The sequence below is a fragment of the Microtus ochrogaster genome, chromosome 17, assembly GCF_000317375.1.
Source record: "Microtus ochrogaster isolate Prairie Vole_2 chromosome 17, MicOch1.0, whole genome shotgun sequence".
Taxonomy (NCBI): Eukaryota; Metazoa; Chordata; class Mammalia; order Rodentia; family Cricetidae; genus Microtus; species Microtus ochrogaster.
Genome location: NC_022019.1, coordinates 9,293,632 through 9,307,480, shown reverse-complemented (window position 1 = coordinate 9,307,480; position 13,849 = coordinate 9,293,632). Strand labels below are relative to the sequence as shown.

Below are 13,849 nucleotides of genomic sequence, written 5' to 3'. Positions count from 1 at the left end.
CCCAAAGCTTTATCTTTCTCCACAAAATGTTACTACACACCAAACATGTGCTGGTACACTGCCAGCTCTCAGGAAAGCAGAAGCCGAGATCTGCAGAAACTACTAGTTTCTGGGGTGAACACAGACCTACTGGAGCAGATTGCAGAGGTCCAGCCTAACGTCCCTGCACAGGAAGAGAAGCAGCGTGAGCACCGGTGAGCCAGGCCCAAGCAAGCACCGTAGTCACCTCAGGCTGGGATGGCCGTCCAGGAGATAAAGAGGTTCTGCATTGCATGTAACTTCCATAGCAACCTCCTCCACTGCCATCCTGGAGAATGGGGACTAAAGTGTGTCAATAAGAAAGTCCCTTATCGAGCCGGGCGGTGGTAGGGACTGAAGCCAGAATCTCCCGTACGTGTTAGGCAAACACTCTGCCACTCAGCCTAACTTAGTCCCCTTTAAACATTAAAAATTATTTTACAATTATTTCCCATTATGTGTATTACACGTAAGTGCCAAAATCAATGGAGGTCAGAAGCATTAGACTCCCTGAAGCTAGGGTTGTCAGTCACCCACAGTGTTGGGAACTGAACCCAGGCCCTCGCCAAGAATAGGCACTTTAGCTGGCCTTGGTTTGTCAGCTCCTGGCTCCCAGGTAGCTGGGATGACAGGCCTGGCTGTCTTTGCAGTCTGGGTTTCAGGGTCTTTGAGGGTAGGACATCTTTCACATCCGTCCTACAGCTCCAGCGTGGATTCTGTTATCTGCAGTTACCGCATATTTGCTGGCTCAGTTTATCCAGGCACGGAGAATGGGTTGAACCCACTCCACCACACCCCGTATCAAAACGCACCAGCTACAAGTCATGAGGTAATTTTGAGGAGTTCAGAGTTGGCTGTGGGCAAAGACAGAAAGTTGCTACCCACGCACTTTGCCCAGCACCTTTGCCCACCTGGCACCCGTGTCCACGGCTGGACCCCAGGCTCAGCCTCCATTCTAACGTTATACCTTTGGTAGGGACTCAGCAGTCGTACTGACCTTGACTCTGTGGGCAGCATCCAGGGTTCTCAAAGCAAACATTTTCCTTTCAGGCTTCTTCACTTGCTCCTCTTGGGAAAGTTCTACTCTCTGGCTTTGGCTGTGATTTGGGAGTGTGGACTCTGGCCAATTGGGGGCTTTTTCTGAAAGAGGTTCCCAGCTGACTCTCCACGGAGGTATACGCAAAGAAAAGTTACAGTCCTCCAGGTGTTCAACATAAGCAAGAGGGGCTGTTAGGAGGGAGCACTGGCTATTCTTCAAGAAGACTCAGGTTCAACTCCCAGCACCCACATGGCAACTCACAATTGTCTAAAACTCAAGTTCCAGGGCATTCAACACCCTCAAACAAATATATGTGCAGGCAAAACACCAATGCACATAAATTAAAAACAAAAAAAAAAAAAGGAAAAAGAAAAAAGGCAGACCTCCAGCTAATGTGATCTATGTACAGGAGAACCCTGTTATGGTGATGTACAGGGGCGCCCTCTGCTGACAAAGTGGTGATCTGCAGTCAATTGGGCTAGTTCCCGGTCTAGTAGTGGTCTATGACCACTCTCCAGCCCCTGTGTTCACAAAGAGTCCACGACGCTTTCCAGAACAATGCTTTATTTTCTCCAGCTCCAGTGTTACAACGGTAGCAGCACAGCAGACACCCCCACATGGGAACACACTGCAGCTCCCGTGCTCAGAAGTCACAAGGCAAAAACAATCTTGACCACAGGCATTTTAAAGACATTCAGAGAATAACACTGGGCCACTCTTATCCCACAGTGTGCGACTGGCAGCGGCACATCTGTTCTTTACAGACACAATTACCCATAAATAAAGTTAAATAGAACCTTACTGGCATAGCAGTGTGTTGGGAGATACAGCCTTGGGGTGACATTCGGAGGAGGATGGCTGTAAGACATGGTGGGGGGGGGGCACACAAACACACATAAAAGTAATTATAGTTATTCCAATTAAAAAAAAAGTCATGAATTAAGAACATTCCCATTTTTAAAGATCAATGTTTTACTCTATAATAAATTAACATTCATCTATTAAGTGGCTGTCATGAGGCCTGATCATGAGAACACACACACACAGCTAAAGTGTTAACAGTGCATCCAGGTCACATGGTCCATCCTTGGGAGTCACTCCAAAGATGCCAATAACTCTATTAACCTGGCCACTGGACAGGGGAAGCATGTTCCTATTTAGATCTTTGCGACGTCAAAAATCACAATACGCAGGCCATTAATGCACCCGGCGCGCGGACAATGCCAACCCTGGAGCAAAGGGTGAGAGGGGACAACGTAACCCCTAGAGGAGTGAGAAACACGTTTATTTAGGGTTTCACAACTTTTAACCACCTTTCACTTGCTCAACCTGTGATGGCTTGGGTGGGCAGGGCTGTTTAAAAGGTTTTCTACCTGTGAATCTGCCCATCACCACAGGGAGGCGACAGTGAGGACTGGACCTCTGGACCTTAAGCCCACACAGAGTTGCTAAGTTCGGGTCTTACTTCTCCATCTTACATGGCCCTGGCCACAGAGGCTATCCCAGCAGAAGGTAGCTGTAAAGAAAACCCAACAGGGAATATTGTTTTTCAGCAGGATTCATCACCAGATGGACCACAGGGTGTGGTAGGAATGTTTCAGACTTGACTTCAATTTTACTCTAGACTCTATGCTTTGATTCCTCCTTCCATTTATATTTAACGCTACTCAACACTAGCAGGGGGACAGCAGAAACATGATCAGTGATAAAAGGGCACCAGTTAGCCTCAGACACCAGCAAGCACAGAAACCTGTCACCCTGTGGTATAACAGCTCAGCAGCCAGCCACCAAGCCCTCATGGAGAACTTCTAAGTACTCGAGGTGGCTCTCTCCTCCTTCTGATCAGAAAAAAAGAAGACAGCTGACCATCATCTAACTTCTCAGTTAGTGGACAAAATCAAAACCTGTGCCCAAGGGCACTGGGTGATGTGTGGCCCCAAGACGAAAAGTCTCCAAGTTCAAGCTGAATTTTTCCCGGGCAGTGGCACCTAGCCACAGGAACTTAAGGTCCATGCTTCCCCAGTGAGAAGGAGCATGCTAGCCATGGCTTCCAAACGAGACCAGGGCCAAGGAAGTAAAAACGCCAGTGTGTCCTCTGCTCGTTCATAGACAAGCTGGAAGAGGGACATTGAGACCATTCTGTCCTCTCCTGAGAGTGACAGACTGGAAGACACAGGCTTGTGTGTTCTCTCAGAGATGATCGACCAGAGAAGAGAGGACACAGGAGGAGCCAAGGCCGCTGAGCGGCTCTGGAGAGGCAGAGAGAGAGAGGGTCCTAGCAGGCTCCAGCAGTGCAGTCCAGGCTGGAAGGCCGGCCTCAGTGCTGTGAGAGGCTGTGATGGGTAAGACCCGAGGCTACAGGGCAGGGGACAGATGAGTGCTAGAAATAGTCCAGCTGGGGTTTTCAAAAATCCCTAGACTGCAGGGGAACTGGGTTAAGAGGTGACTTTGATAAAAACACATGACGACCCAATTAGCTGAAGTGCCTGAGACTGAGGTCGCTACAGAAATCAGTCCTAAGACCAAGGAGGGAGTCGGCCCACTAATTTGCTAGGCAAATGATGGCGAATCCAATGCTAAGTGCTGATGGGGGGGGGGGGTGCACACGCTCACATCACTCTCGGGAAAGGTGAAGGCCAGACATTCTTATGCTCCTGGGCCCACTACCCTACAGAGTGGACAACCAGCATGCTTAGTACTGTACGGCTGTGTCCACAGATGGAGGCAAATGCTCCAGGGCCATAGCTTCGGTCCTGGAAATTTTAGGAAAGACAGAAAGGCACACACAGGTGACTTTTTGTTGTTTGTTTAAAAAGAATTTAAAAAAGAAAAAAGCTCCAAGTGATAGATCATTATTTTGACTTGTTTTCAACGTACCTTTTTCCCCCATGAAAAGAGAAAATTCAAAATATAAACTTTGTATTTATTATTTTTACATTCAAGTTAAACTCCCTTGGGAGGGTGCTGCACACAACTCCAGGCCACAGCAAGCCGTTTATTACTTTGGTGCCTTTTCTCCTGTTTTGTTTTGTTCTGTTTTACTTCTTATGATGGAAGAATTCAACCCTCTTATTAAAAAAAAAACAAAAACAGATATATCATCCCAACTCTAATACTATTTATGGACACACACACAAGCACACACAATTTCAAAAATCTCTATGTAGAAAAATAAAGGATAAACATTATCCACCTATTTCAGACTGGGTAATGGTCCTTTTATGTATATGAACTCTTCTTACTGGGTCATTGCTCTCCTCTGCAGCGTGATGGAAAGATCTAGGGAGGAGGCCACAGGGATGCAGAAAGGCTACATTCCTCTCAAGGAAGGAAGAGAAAAAGCAACTTCTCACTCTCCTTCCCAAGTTTTCCCCACCTACCACCACCCGGGGTGTCCCCACAGCCAGCCTTCTGAGCAGTGGAGGCTGGTCCTTCCCTTTCTAGGGCACCAGGGAATGAAGGGCCCCGGCGCAAGCACCCTGTAGGACAGGGCCTGGGTGTGAAGACAAGGGGATGAGGCAGGAACAAAAGATGCTGGAACCACTTCCCACTGCCCGTTCCTTTAGTACAGAGTTCGATTCTCCAGCTGCCGCTTCGTAAGGAAATACTTGAAGAACTCATAGACAGACCAGGAGATGGCCGTGGAAGGCATCTGGTAGATGACCCGTGCGTAGAGACCTTTGAAATAGCCAGTGAAGCCGTTGAGCTGGTATACCATCCTGAAGGCGTTGGCCATGCCCGACAGCCGGCCATTGACATTGGCCAGGGAGAGCGCCATGTTCTCTTGCGTGTTGAGGAGGGTCTTGCAGACATCCAGCGGGGTGGTGGCAGCTGCAGCCAGCGCACCGGCCAGGCCTCCTGAGATGATGTGAGACTGGGGGTTGTAGTTCCGGAGAGGGTTGACCTGCTCCTGCAGGAACTCGTAGGTGATGAAGTGGATGGACTGGAAGGGGATGTTCATGGTCAGCTGGGTGGTATAACTCCTGTAGAAGGCCCCCAACCCCTCGGTCCGCCACACCGTCCGGATACAACTGAGGGCTGACCGGTGCTGCGAGTTGTACATCTGTAAACGCTGCTTCACCACTGTGTCCGGGCCGGGAGGAGCAACCGACAGGCAGGTCGTTGGTTTGGCCCTCCAGTCCCAGATGGGAGTGGAGTGGGGGGCCAACCAATAAAGAGAAACAGCATGTTAGAACACACACTGGTGACAGGGACCAAGACAGCACACACACAGCCCCAGCCAAGAAGCCATGGAGGGCCAGCTCCAGGCAACCTGCCTCAACTTCATTTCATTGCCACCTCTGGGACCCCGTGCCAGGAAAGTGTGTACATCTAAAGAATTTCCTGTCTGACGTTCAAATGAGAGGTCACCCCCAAATCAGGCATTCACTTGAGGTTCAATCAGACAACCTGATCCCCAGGTCCTAGCCACCTACACATTGGCCACGAATATCTCCATCTCGCTGATCTGTCTTTGGCCCCATCTATTAAGAGTGTCCCTGAGCTGAGCCTGCTGGCACATGCCTTTAATTCCAGCACTTAGGGGAAACAAAACAGGTGGCTCTCTATGAGCTCAAGGCCAGCCTGGTCTACACAGGGTGTCTCAGGCCAGCCAGGACTACCTAGTGAGATCTTGTCTCAAAACAAAAGTATCCCTGACTTCTCTGATTCTAATCTGTATCAGAGTTCACCTGGGACAACACTAGAATTACACCTGTCCAAGCTGAGTGGCATTCCCCTAGTGCAGATCCTGGCTTTAAGACAAAATAAACAAATGGTTCATAGGACCAGAGAAAATGAAGTGCCTTCCCTAGAGTCTGGACGGCACCTACACACGGCCTAGAGCATCCTCATAATGCGGTCCATCTTTAAACAGGGACCCAACTGAGTCAAGAGTAAAGTCAAGTGGGCAAGGGAGATGAGCCTTGTGCGTGTGTGCGTGCGTGCGTGCGTGCGTGTGTGTGTGTGTGTGTGTGTGTGTGTGTGTAGAGATGGTTCAAGTTAAGAGCACTTGCTGCTCTTCCAGAGGACTCACATTTGATCCCTAGCACCAACAAAGAGCCTCCCAACTGTCTGTGACTTCAGTTCCAGGGGATACCATACCCTTTTCTGGGTACCAGGCACACATAAATACATGCAAACAAAACACCCACAGACATAATTATTTCTTTAAAAAATACAAACATCCAGGTGTAGTAGCATTTACTTAGAATGAATCCCAGAAACCTGGAGGCTGGGATAGGGGGATAGAGATTTCAAGACCGGCCTGGGTTACAAAAACAAACAAAAGTACTGTTTAAGTAAACTCTGCTTACTTAACCTTGACCATGTGACTGTCGTTGTCGGGTCCCTGTATGAGCAGCTTTTTAAAAAAAGAACAAATCCCAAGATATATACAGCTAGTCAGTCCCTCTACACTATGATTCTGTATCCACAGATTTACGTAACTGTTGCATCAAACAAAGCAGGAAAGAAAAGTCTGCAGCAAACACATGCAGACCTTTTCCTTGGCATTATGCCCTAGGGGACATCACACAGCATCTACTTACATAGTACTGAAACCTAGGAATCAGTCAGAGATGACAGAGGTATGTGTAAGGACAAGTGGGTTATAAGTATTGCCCTATTTTATGAGGACCCCCCCAAATAAAAGAGTAAGAAAAGGTAGCCACCCCCCAAAATGGCCACATGTTAATTTTAGAGGTACATAGGGGGAATAATTCTATATATTCACTTTTTCTTAAAATGTTCTATAATCATTACAAATCAAGGGTGTGGTGATGTATATATGCCAATAATCCCAGTGCTCAAAAGGCTAAGGCAGAAACGTTTGGAGTTTGGGCAAGCCTGGGTTTCAGGGGAGTTCCAGGGCATCCTGGGTTGTACGATGAGACTCTGTATTGAAGTGGGTGGGTGATACAACCCACAGTCAATGAAATAGAAACAATTCCCCTACATCTGTGATTGGAAAGAACGAACAGTGTCTGATGTGTATATGTGTTTATTGATCACGCCATTAAACACGCAAAGTGTCCGACGTGTATATGTGTTTGCTGAGCACGCCCTTGAACACATAGGTTGTGCTGTACTGAAAACCACGCAAAGCATCCCCAAGGATTCTGCCCCAGTGGGCCTGGGGCAGGGCCTGAAGAGTAGTTTTAGGATGCTGCCAAGTAGGCAGACAGCTCTGCTTAGCTGTTTCCATGGCAGGAAGCGCTTAGAACCCCAGGGCTCCCTGGCTTTCCTGAGACCTCCCAGTAATGTATAAAGAATGCAATCTTCCTGCAGGCCAATGAAGTGAGCCCCTGCCCACCTTCCTGTTCCCAGCTCCTCCGGCCTCTCCACCTGTCCCCCACTGTCCCTCCCTGGAGCCGTGGAACATTACCTTCTGCTGGATTCATTACTGCATCGTGGAGTAGGGTGGCCATACTCCCAGCTATCCCTGCAAAACAAACTCCAGAAAATCAACCGCTGACTCCAGGTGCCCCGGAAAGTTCCTTGAACTTACGGTCAGATGAACTTAGCTTTCTAAGGCTCAAAACTGATTAGCGAGAGGCTCAGCCCGGGGTGAGCAAACTTTAAAACCCCAAAGCGGAGGTAGGAATGCTGAGTTACACCAAGGACCAGGGCGTCTGTTCTACACATCTCGAAGACTTTTCCTTTCCTTGTAAGTCAACCGTGGGAAAGGTTGGAGCCCAGAAACCACACTTTGCCTAGACTTTGATTCTCTTGTCTTGAGCCTTTCGGTACAGAGAAATCTCTGAGGCTACTGATGGGGATAGCATCACGCATATGACTGGCTGCCTTAACTGAAGTCCAAGCACGCTTAGGACTGGACCTGTGAGTGATTTTCATCTAAGGTCTGTCCCGGCCTGGCTTGGAAAGCCTGAACCGGCCCTGCAATTTCTGCTTCTGGCTTCCTAGTGCCTCCCGCTGCCGCGCAGCTGCCTGCCAGTTACAATGACCAGGAAGGCACCTAGCGGCTCCTGCCGACTGCACACACAGACCCCAGAAAGGGGCCAGTGACCATAGGATCTGGCACACTGCTACGGGGATAGCACTAGGCAGACAGTCTCCTTCAAAGAGCTGAGCCATTACGGAAGGCGGTTTGGGCCTGTAAGTACCGCCTCAGAGACGCACGAGGGCGCGGCGCTTGGTCATGATCACCAGCTGAAAAGCCAAGTCATCAAAGTAGCCAAGGATGCTTGTTTCTAAGGGTGGCTGATGGAAGGGACGCTATTCTGTTCTGGCGAGCTTTACTAATGGTCACATCCATTCCTCCAATGCCTCAAAATGGATGATGTCAAAGTAAACATACCTTATGTTGCCTGCTATCCACAGTCCTGTCTCACCCACTGAAAAGCCCATTAAAGTCCCGCCCCACGTACCACCCGACCTGGCCCATTGGTTCCTGACTCACATGTGAGTTACCCACAGACGCCCAGTTCCCAACCACCCCCTCCCTTCCCCTCCCCCAGATCAACCACAGGAAACTAGTTCAGCCCTGGCTTGCAGAAAGATGCGACTCAGACACACGGAGGACGCTGGGGGGGTCAAAGGCCCGAATCTCCTGCAGCTTAAAGCGGGGAAGGCCTTCTGCTGTGGCACAAGTTCTCTGTCAGCATAAACGTCTTGACCTTTCCAAACTTAGTTAGATCCTGGGGCTGGAGAGACCTGTTGGACCAGTTTTTAAATAGTCTCAAAGAAGCTGTCCTTTTCTGTGTTTTGTTTGTTTTGCAATCCAGCATTCAAAAGATTTTTTTTTTCCTATAACTGATCATTAATTGTTTTGAGTGGTTTTCGTAAGAAAAAAAAAAAAAAGCCCACACAACAATAAATACCAAAACACCTCTACCACCAGCTTCCCCCAGAGAAGGAGGGAATGAATAAAACATGTGTACGAGTGCGTGTGGATGTGTGTGCGTGTGCAATCACGTGACCCTAGAGTTCTCTGTTCCTGAGCAAGCTGCCGAAGAGACGAAGGCTGCTGGGTCCTGGGGCGGAAGAAGACCCAGGGAGCAAACATTGAAGAGAAGAGCTTCCTAGCTGCACACAAACGCTTTCAAAAATACCATTAGCAAGGTGGCTGTTTCCTTGGTGGCTGAAAACGTCATTTAAAGTCCTTTTCATGTTTTCGTAGCAGGCAAAATACATGGCATGTGCGGGCCCTGCGCCCGTCATCATCACGTTCAGGCCCCGCAGGGGCCTCCAGAAGCCTTCCGTTTGTATGATCTTCTTGAGGGCGCCATAGATGCTTGTATACTGGGCTCTGGGATCTGGATGCAAACTCTGCATTCGTGTCTGCGGGAGACAGAAAGTAGGTGTGAATAGGGGAGCCAATATGGACAGACTCTTACCCCCAGTCTCTGTGGGAGACTTGACCCTGGAGTCCCCCACTAAGAACACCAACATTCATGAATGTTTAACCTTGTGTAAAATGCTACGGTGCTTTCGGCCTACGCGCCTGTCCCCAGATGATAGATAATGTAATAAAGATGCTATATGAAGGCTGTGGGATGTGGCTCCACTGGGAGAACGCTTGCCTGTCGTGCACAAGGCCATATGAGTTGAGTCCCAGCACCATATATATAAACCATGCACGGTGGGCATGCCTGCAATCTTAGCGCCCCTGAGACAGGAGAAGAATCAGGAGTTCAAGGTCATACTCGTCTACAGCAAGGCCAAGGCCAGCTTCGGTTACACCTGTCTCCACGAAACCGAACAACCAACCAACAATTAAAAACCCACCACAAAAGTTGCCGCCACCACCAAAAGAAGTGCTATAGGAAGTTACCAGAGTGCCCTGTTCAGGCACTAAAGACACGATCTAACGGTCTGCATGTGTTTAATACGGGTGCACCTTTTTCTGACTTAGGATGCACAGTCTGGAGAAAACCAACTGAGTTATCTGCATCCTTCTGATCTCCTCTGCTTCCCCGCATCCTCTGGTCTACTCTGGTTCCCAAGGCTTGTGTACCCTTCTACCCCCAATCCTCAGTGTCCTGTCCATTTTTCCTCAGGCCCTACCAGGAAATCTCCCCAGACCCCCTGGCCTCACGCACACTGTCACCTCTAAGTATCTTTTACACTGTGTTTTTATGAAGCAACCCTCAGTAAGTTAGGCTTCGCTCTGACCACTTCCTAGGCACAGAAAGGCAAGTGTACGTGAGGAGAGACCATGGCTTCTCCAGCTCTGTTGGCCTCAACACTCCCACAGGTATGAAAGGCATGTGAGGAGAGAGGGGTTAATTTCATTATTTCAACATGGAGAGGCTGAGATGCACAAATTACCTGATCAAACATCAGCGTGCTCTAAACAGTTCTCTAAGATTTGTTTTGCTTTGTTTAGATAAGGCTTTTGTGTGACTTTGGTAGCTGTCCACCCTGCTGACCTGCAGGGTGCAGCCCTGACGATGGTGCTGTGAGCCAGTTCCTTAAAACAAATCCCTCAAGCCTCATTCTCTTTCTATTTGAAAAGATCTGAAATCACTCAAAGTTTCAAGCAAATGAGGTCTTGTCTTTCACCAGGCTGTGTCTCCTGTGGCTGTCAGAACGCCAAGATCTCAGCCCGACAGATGGCACGATGCCTTGTTTGCGGCCCTAGGCCTTGGCAGCGTGGGGCTGGAGCGGATTCAGATCTTATGTATGGCTCTTGTTGCAACCCTGGTCAGCCAGTTCATCTCTCTAAGCGTGAGTTCATTCCCTGGGAGGATGTCGGGGAGGTGGAGGGGGGGATGATATGGCATTGTGTCTATTTCCATTTCTGTAGTTGGTGATAAAGGAGTCATGGGTGTAAGGGTCTCAGTAACTCTGTATATTAAATGTAAACAAGAGAGCTGAAAGTCTCTGTCTCATGGGCCAGAAATGGAGAAAAGGTGGGTAAAAGGAACCCAAACGAACGAGGGTTTACTCGACTGAAGAATAGATAAGGAAAATGTGGTACATTTACACAATGGAGTACTACACAACAAGGAAAAATAACGACATCTTGAAATTCGCAGGCAAAAGGACGGAACTAGAAAACATCATATTGAGTGAGGAAACCCAGACCCAGAAAGACAATTATCACATGGACTCACCCATAAGTGGCTTTTAGGAATAAAGCAAAGAAAAATCAGCCTATAAATCATAATCCCAGAGATCCTAGACAAGTAAGAGGACCCTAAGAAAGATATACATGAATCTAAGCTACATGGGAAGCAGAAAAAGCCAAGATCTCCTGAGTAAATTGGGAGCATGGGGATCATGGGAGAGGGTTGAAGGGGAGGGGAGAGGCAGGGAGGGGAGCAGAGAAAAATATATAGCTCAATAAAAACACTTTTTTTTTTAAAAAAAAGCACTTTAACAAGAGAAAACTTATTTTTTTCCTATGTATTTTACTAGAATTCATTAAATGGCATACTGTATGTTATGTATTGCACTGGATGTAAAATAACTCTTACCAACAATGTATAAACAATAGTGAACTCCAGTTTCAATAATAAGTTTGATGACATACAGAAAGGTAAATATGTCGATATCTACAACATTGAAATGAGACAAAAGTAAAATGAGTTTCTGGGTTTGAAGGCACATGGGGAAAAGATACTATTTCATGGTTGGTTTATCACAAAATCAGTATTTGTCAGAAGTTGAAGCACATTAATAATCAATGTGTTGTTCACTAAAAAAAGAATGAGGGTTAGCAAAATGTAGCTATCCACTTCCCAGAGTACTGCACTGACAGGCGGGACCCACCACAGTCAGATCCACACAGCCACAGCTGGGGGGTGGGGCAGGGGCTGAGGGTGGATGATGGAGACATGTTTAGTGGGCACAGGAGTTTGACTCTGCAATAGGAAGAGTTCTGTAGGTTGAAGTGGTGATGGCTACAGCACAACATGAATCTGGGAGATGATGCTGAGCTGTGTAGGTACTTAACAATGGTGAGGATGGCAACATGTATGAAAGGTGCGTGTGTACATATGTGTGCACGTGTACGTGTGTGTATGTGTGTGTGTGTGCGTGTGTGCAATTGTGTGTGTGTGGTGCGTGTGTGTGTGTCTGAAATGTCACCTACTGTTCTCCACCTATTCCTCTTCCTGAACCTGGGACGTATTTGCTCAGTTAGGCTGGAAGTCTTCAAGCCCCAGCCATCTCCAGTTCCCTGGGAGCAAGGGGTCATAGACCTGCATAGGATGACTGCCTTACTATGTGGATGCTGGAATCCAAATTCTAGACATGCTTGCAAGGCAAGTACTAGCTCTCTGGCCCCAGCCTGAAAATGGCATATATGTGTGCATATATATAATATGCATATTACATGTGCATTATGGTATATAATATATACAATCTATATATTATATATAACTACAATTTTTAAAAATAAAAAGACATGAGGAAAGTGAAGGAAATTAAAAAATGTGGCTACGCAAAGATGCAGAAAGCACACGCTCGCACGCACACGCACCAGAGAAAGGATCTGACGGAGTTTCATCTTCATCATTTTACATTCATTTGTGTGTATGTGTGTACGTATGTGAGCACGCATGTGCCACGGTACACATGTGAAGGTAAGAGCAAACCTGTAAGGATTAATTCTGTCCTTCTACCACATGGGTAAGGGGGCTCAAACGCAGGCCACAAGGCTCCGCAGCAAGTGCCTTTCTCCAGCAAGGCTCCCCAGACCATTGGGACTTCGGGTCCTGCGTTGGACCTAGCTGCCTTTCCTTACACTCAGTTTCCATGTTTGGGCTGTAACTCCTACCTCTTAGAAATCTATTCCACACATCAGCATGCGGTAGGCTCTGGGAAACCCTTCAGGAAAGAAACCTGTTTAGCTCGTTTTAACCAGGCACTTCCTAAACATGTGTCTTTGGCAGCACTAGCGGCTTTTCTCATTTAATAAGCAGTCACACTTGGCCAAGCACACTTGTGAAAACACAGCTGGAGCCAACAGACAAACCTCTGAGGCAGGAAATACAGGGAGTCTGTATGTGTCAAGAGACCCTGGGGCAGCCCCTCTAAAGGAAGGACAGAGGACAGCATGGTCAGCAGGGAGCAGTCAGGAGTAGCCAACAGCAGGTGCGCAGCCTCTTCTGCTTCTGAGCTTCCCCCCCCCCGGCCTTCTTCTGCACTACCGCCACTCACTCTCAAGGGGGCAGCAAAGAGCAAAGTGCTATGGGGCTCAGCCTAGCTCTGTCACTCATGAGTGTGGCACTCATTCAGGCCCCCTTGGGCACCAGGCACTTGCGTTATAGGAGGGATTTCAGGCAATGACACATGCATAGGCCAGGCTCCTCCTATAAGCATCCAGAGAGATTAGGAGAGGGGTCATCTCTTTCTCATACCCTCCCCAGGATAAGACAGGTAGCCTGTTCTCTTACCTAGGGGAGGAGGGGAGAGGGGAGGAGGGAGAGTGGAAAATGTGTGTGCTGTCCCAGGTGAGCTCGTGGATCATATAACCAGAGGCAACGAGCCCGTGGAGCTCAGCCCTGTCTTTAGATAGAAAACATAGGACCCCAGAACCTTCCCCACCACCTGATACAAGGGGGGTATGGAAGCTAGGTCCAGCCCAAAAGAACAAAAGAAAACCTGGAAGGGAGGCCCCGGAGCTGCCAAAAGCGCTTGCTCAGGACGCTGCCCAGCCCAGGCACCAGTGTGTCATCACCAAAGCACTCTGCCCGAGAGCCGCTGGCGACTTTCAATCTCCCGTCTCACGTTTCTCAAAAGAGGGTGGAGAGTGGACCTTCCCGGGTTCAAAGTACATGTGGCATTTCCAGGGTCAGAAGATAATGTGAAAACCAAGAACCA

At 48.3% G+C, this 13,849-nt stretch overlaps 1 protein-coding gene across 2 annotated transcripts in view; it reads right to left on the bottom strand.

Annotated features, from left to right (window-relative positions):
* Positions 1-1,612: 1,612 nt before the first annotated feature.
* Positions 1,613-13,849, bottom strand: part of Slc25a37 (solute carrier family 25 member 37) — a 40,589-nt gene continuing 28,352 nt past the window's right edge. The window contains exons 2-5 of one of the 2 annotated variants that reach the window (XM_026783270.1): positions 9,130-9,358; positions 7,443-7,499; positions 5,101-5,140; positions 1,613-5,000 (exon numbers count right to left, since the gene is read on the bottom strand). In XM_026783270.1, coding sequence (XP_026639071.1) covers positions 4,379-5,000; positions 5,101-5,140; positions 7,443-7,499; positions 9,130-9,358 — 948 coding nt within the window. In that variant the 3' untranslated portion in view covers positions 1,613-4,378. Of the gene's footprint in view, positions 5,141-7,442; positions 7,500-9,129; positions 9,359-13,849 lie in introns of both variants that reach the window. The other variant, XM_005355456.2, reaches the window with a different exon arrangement.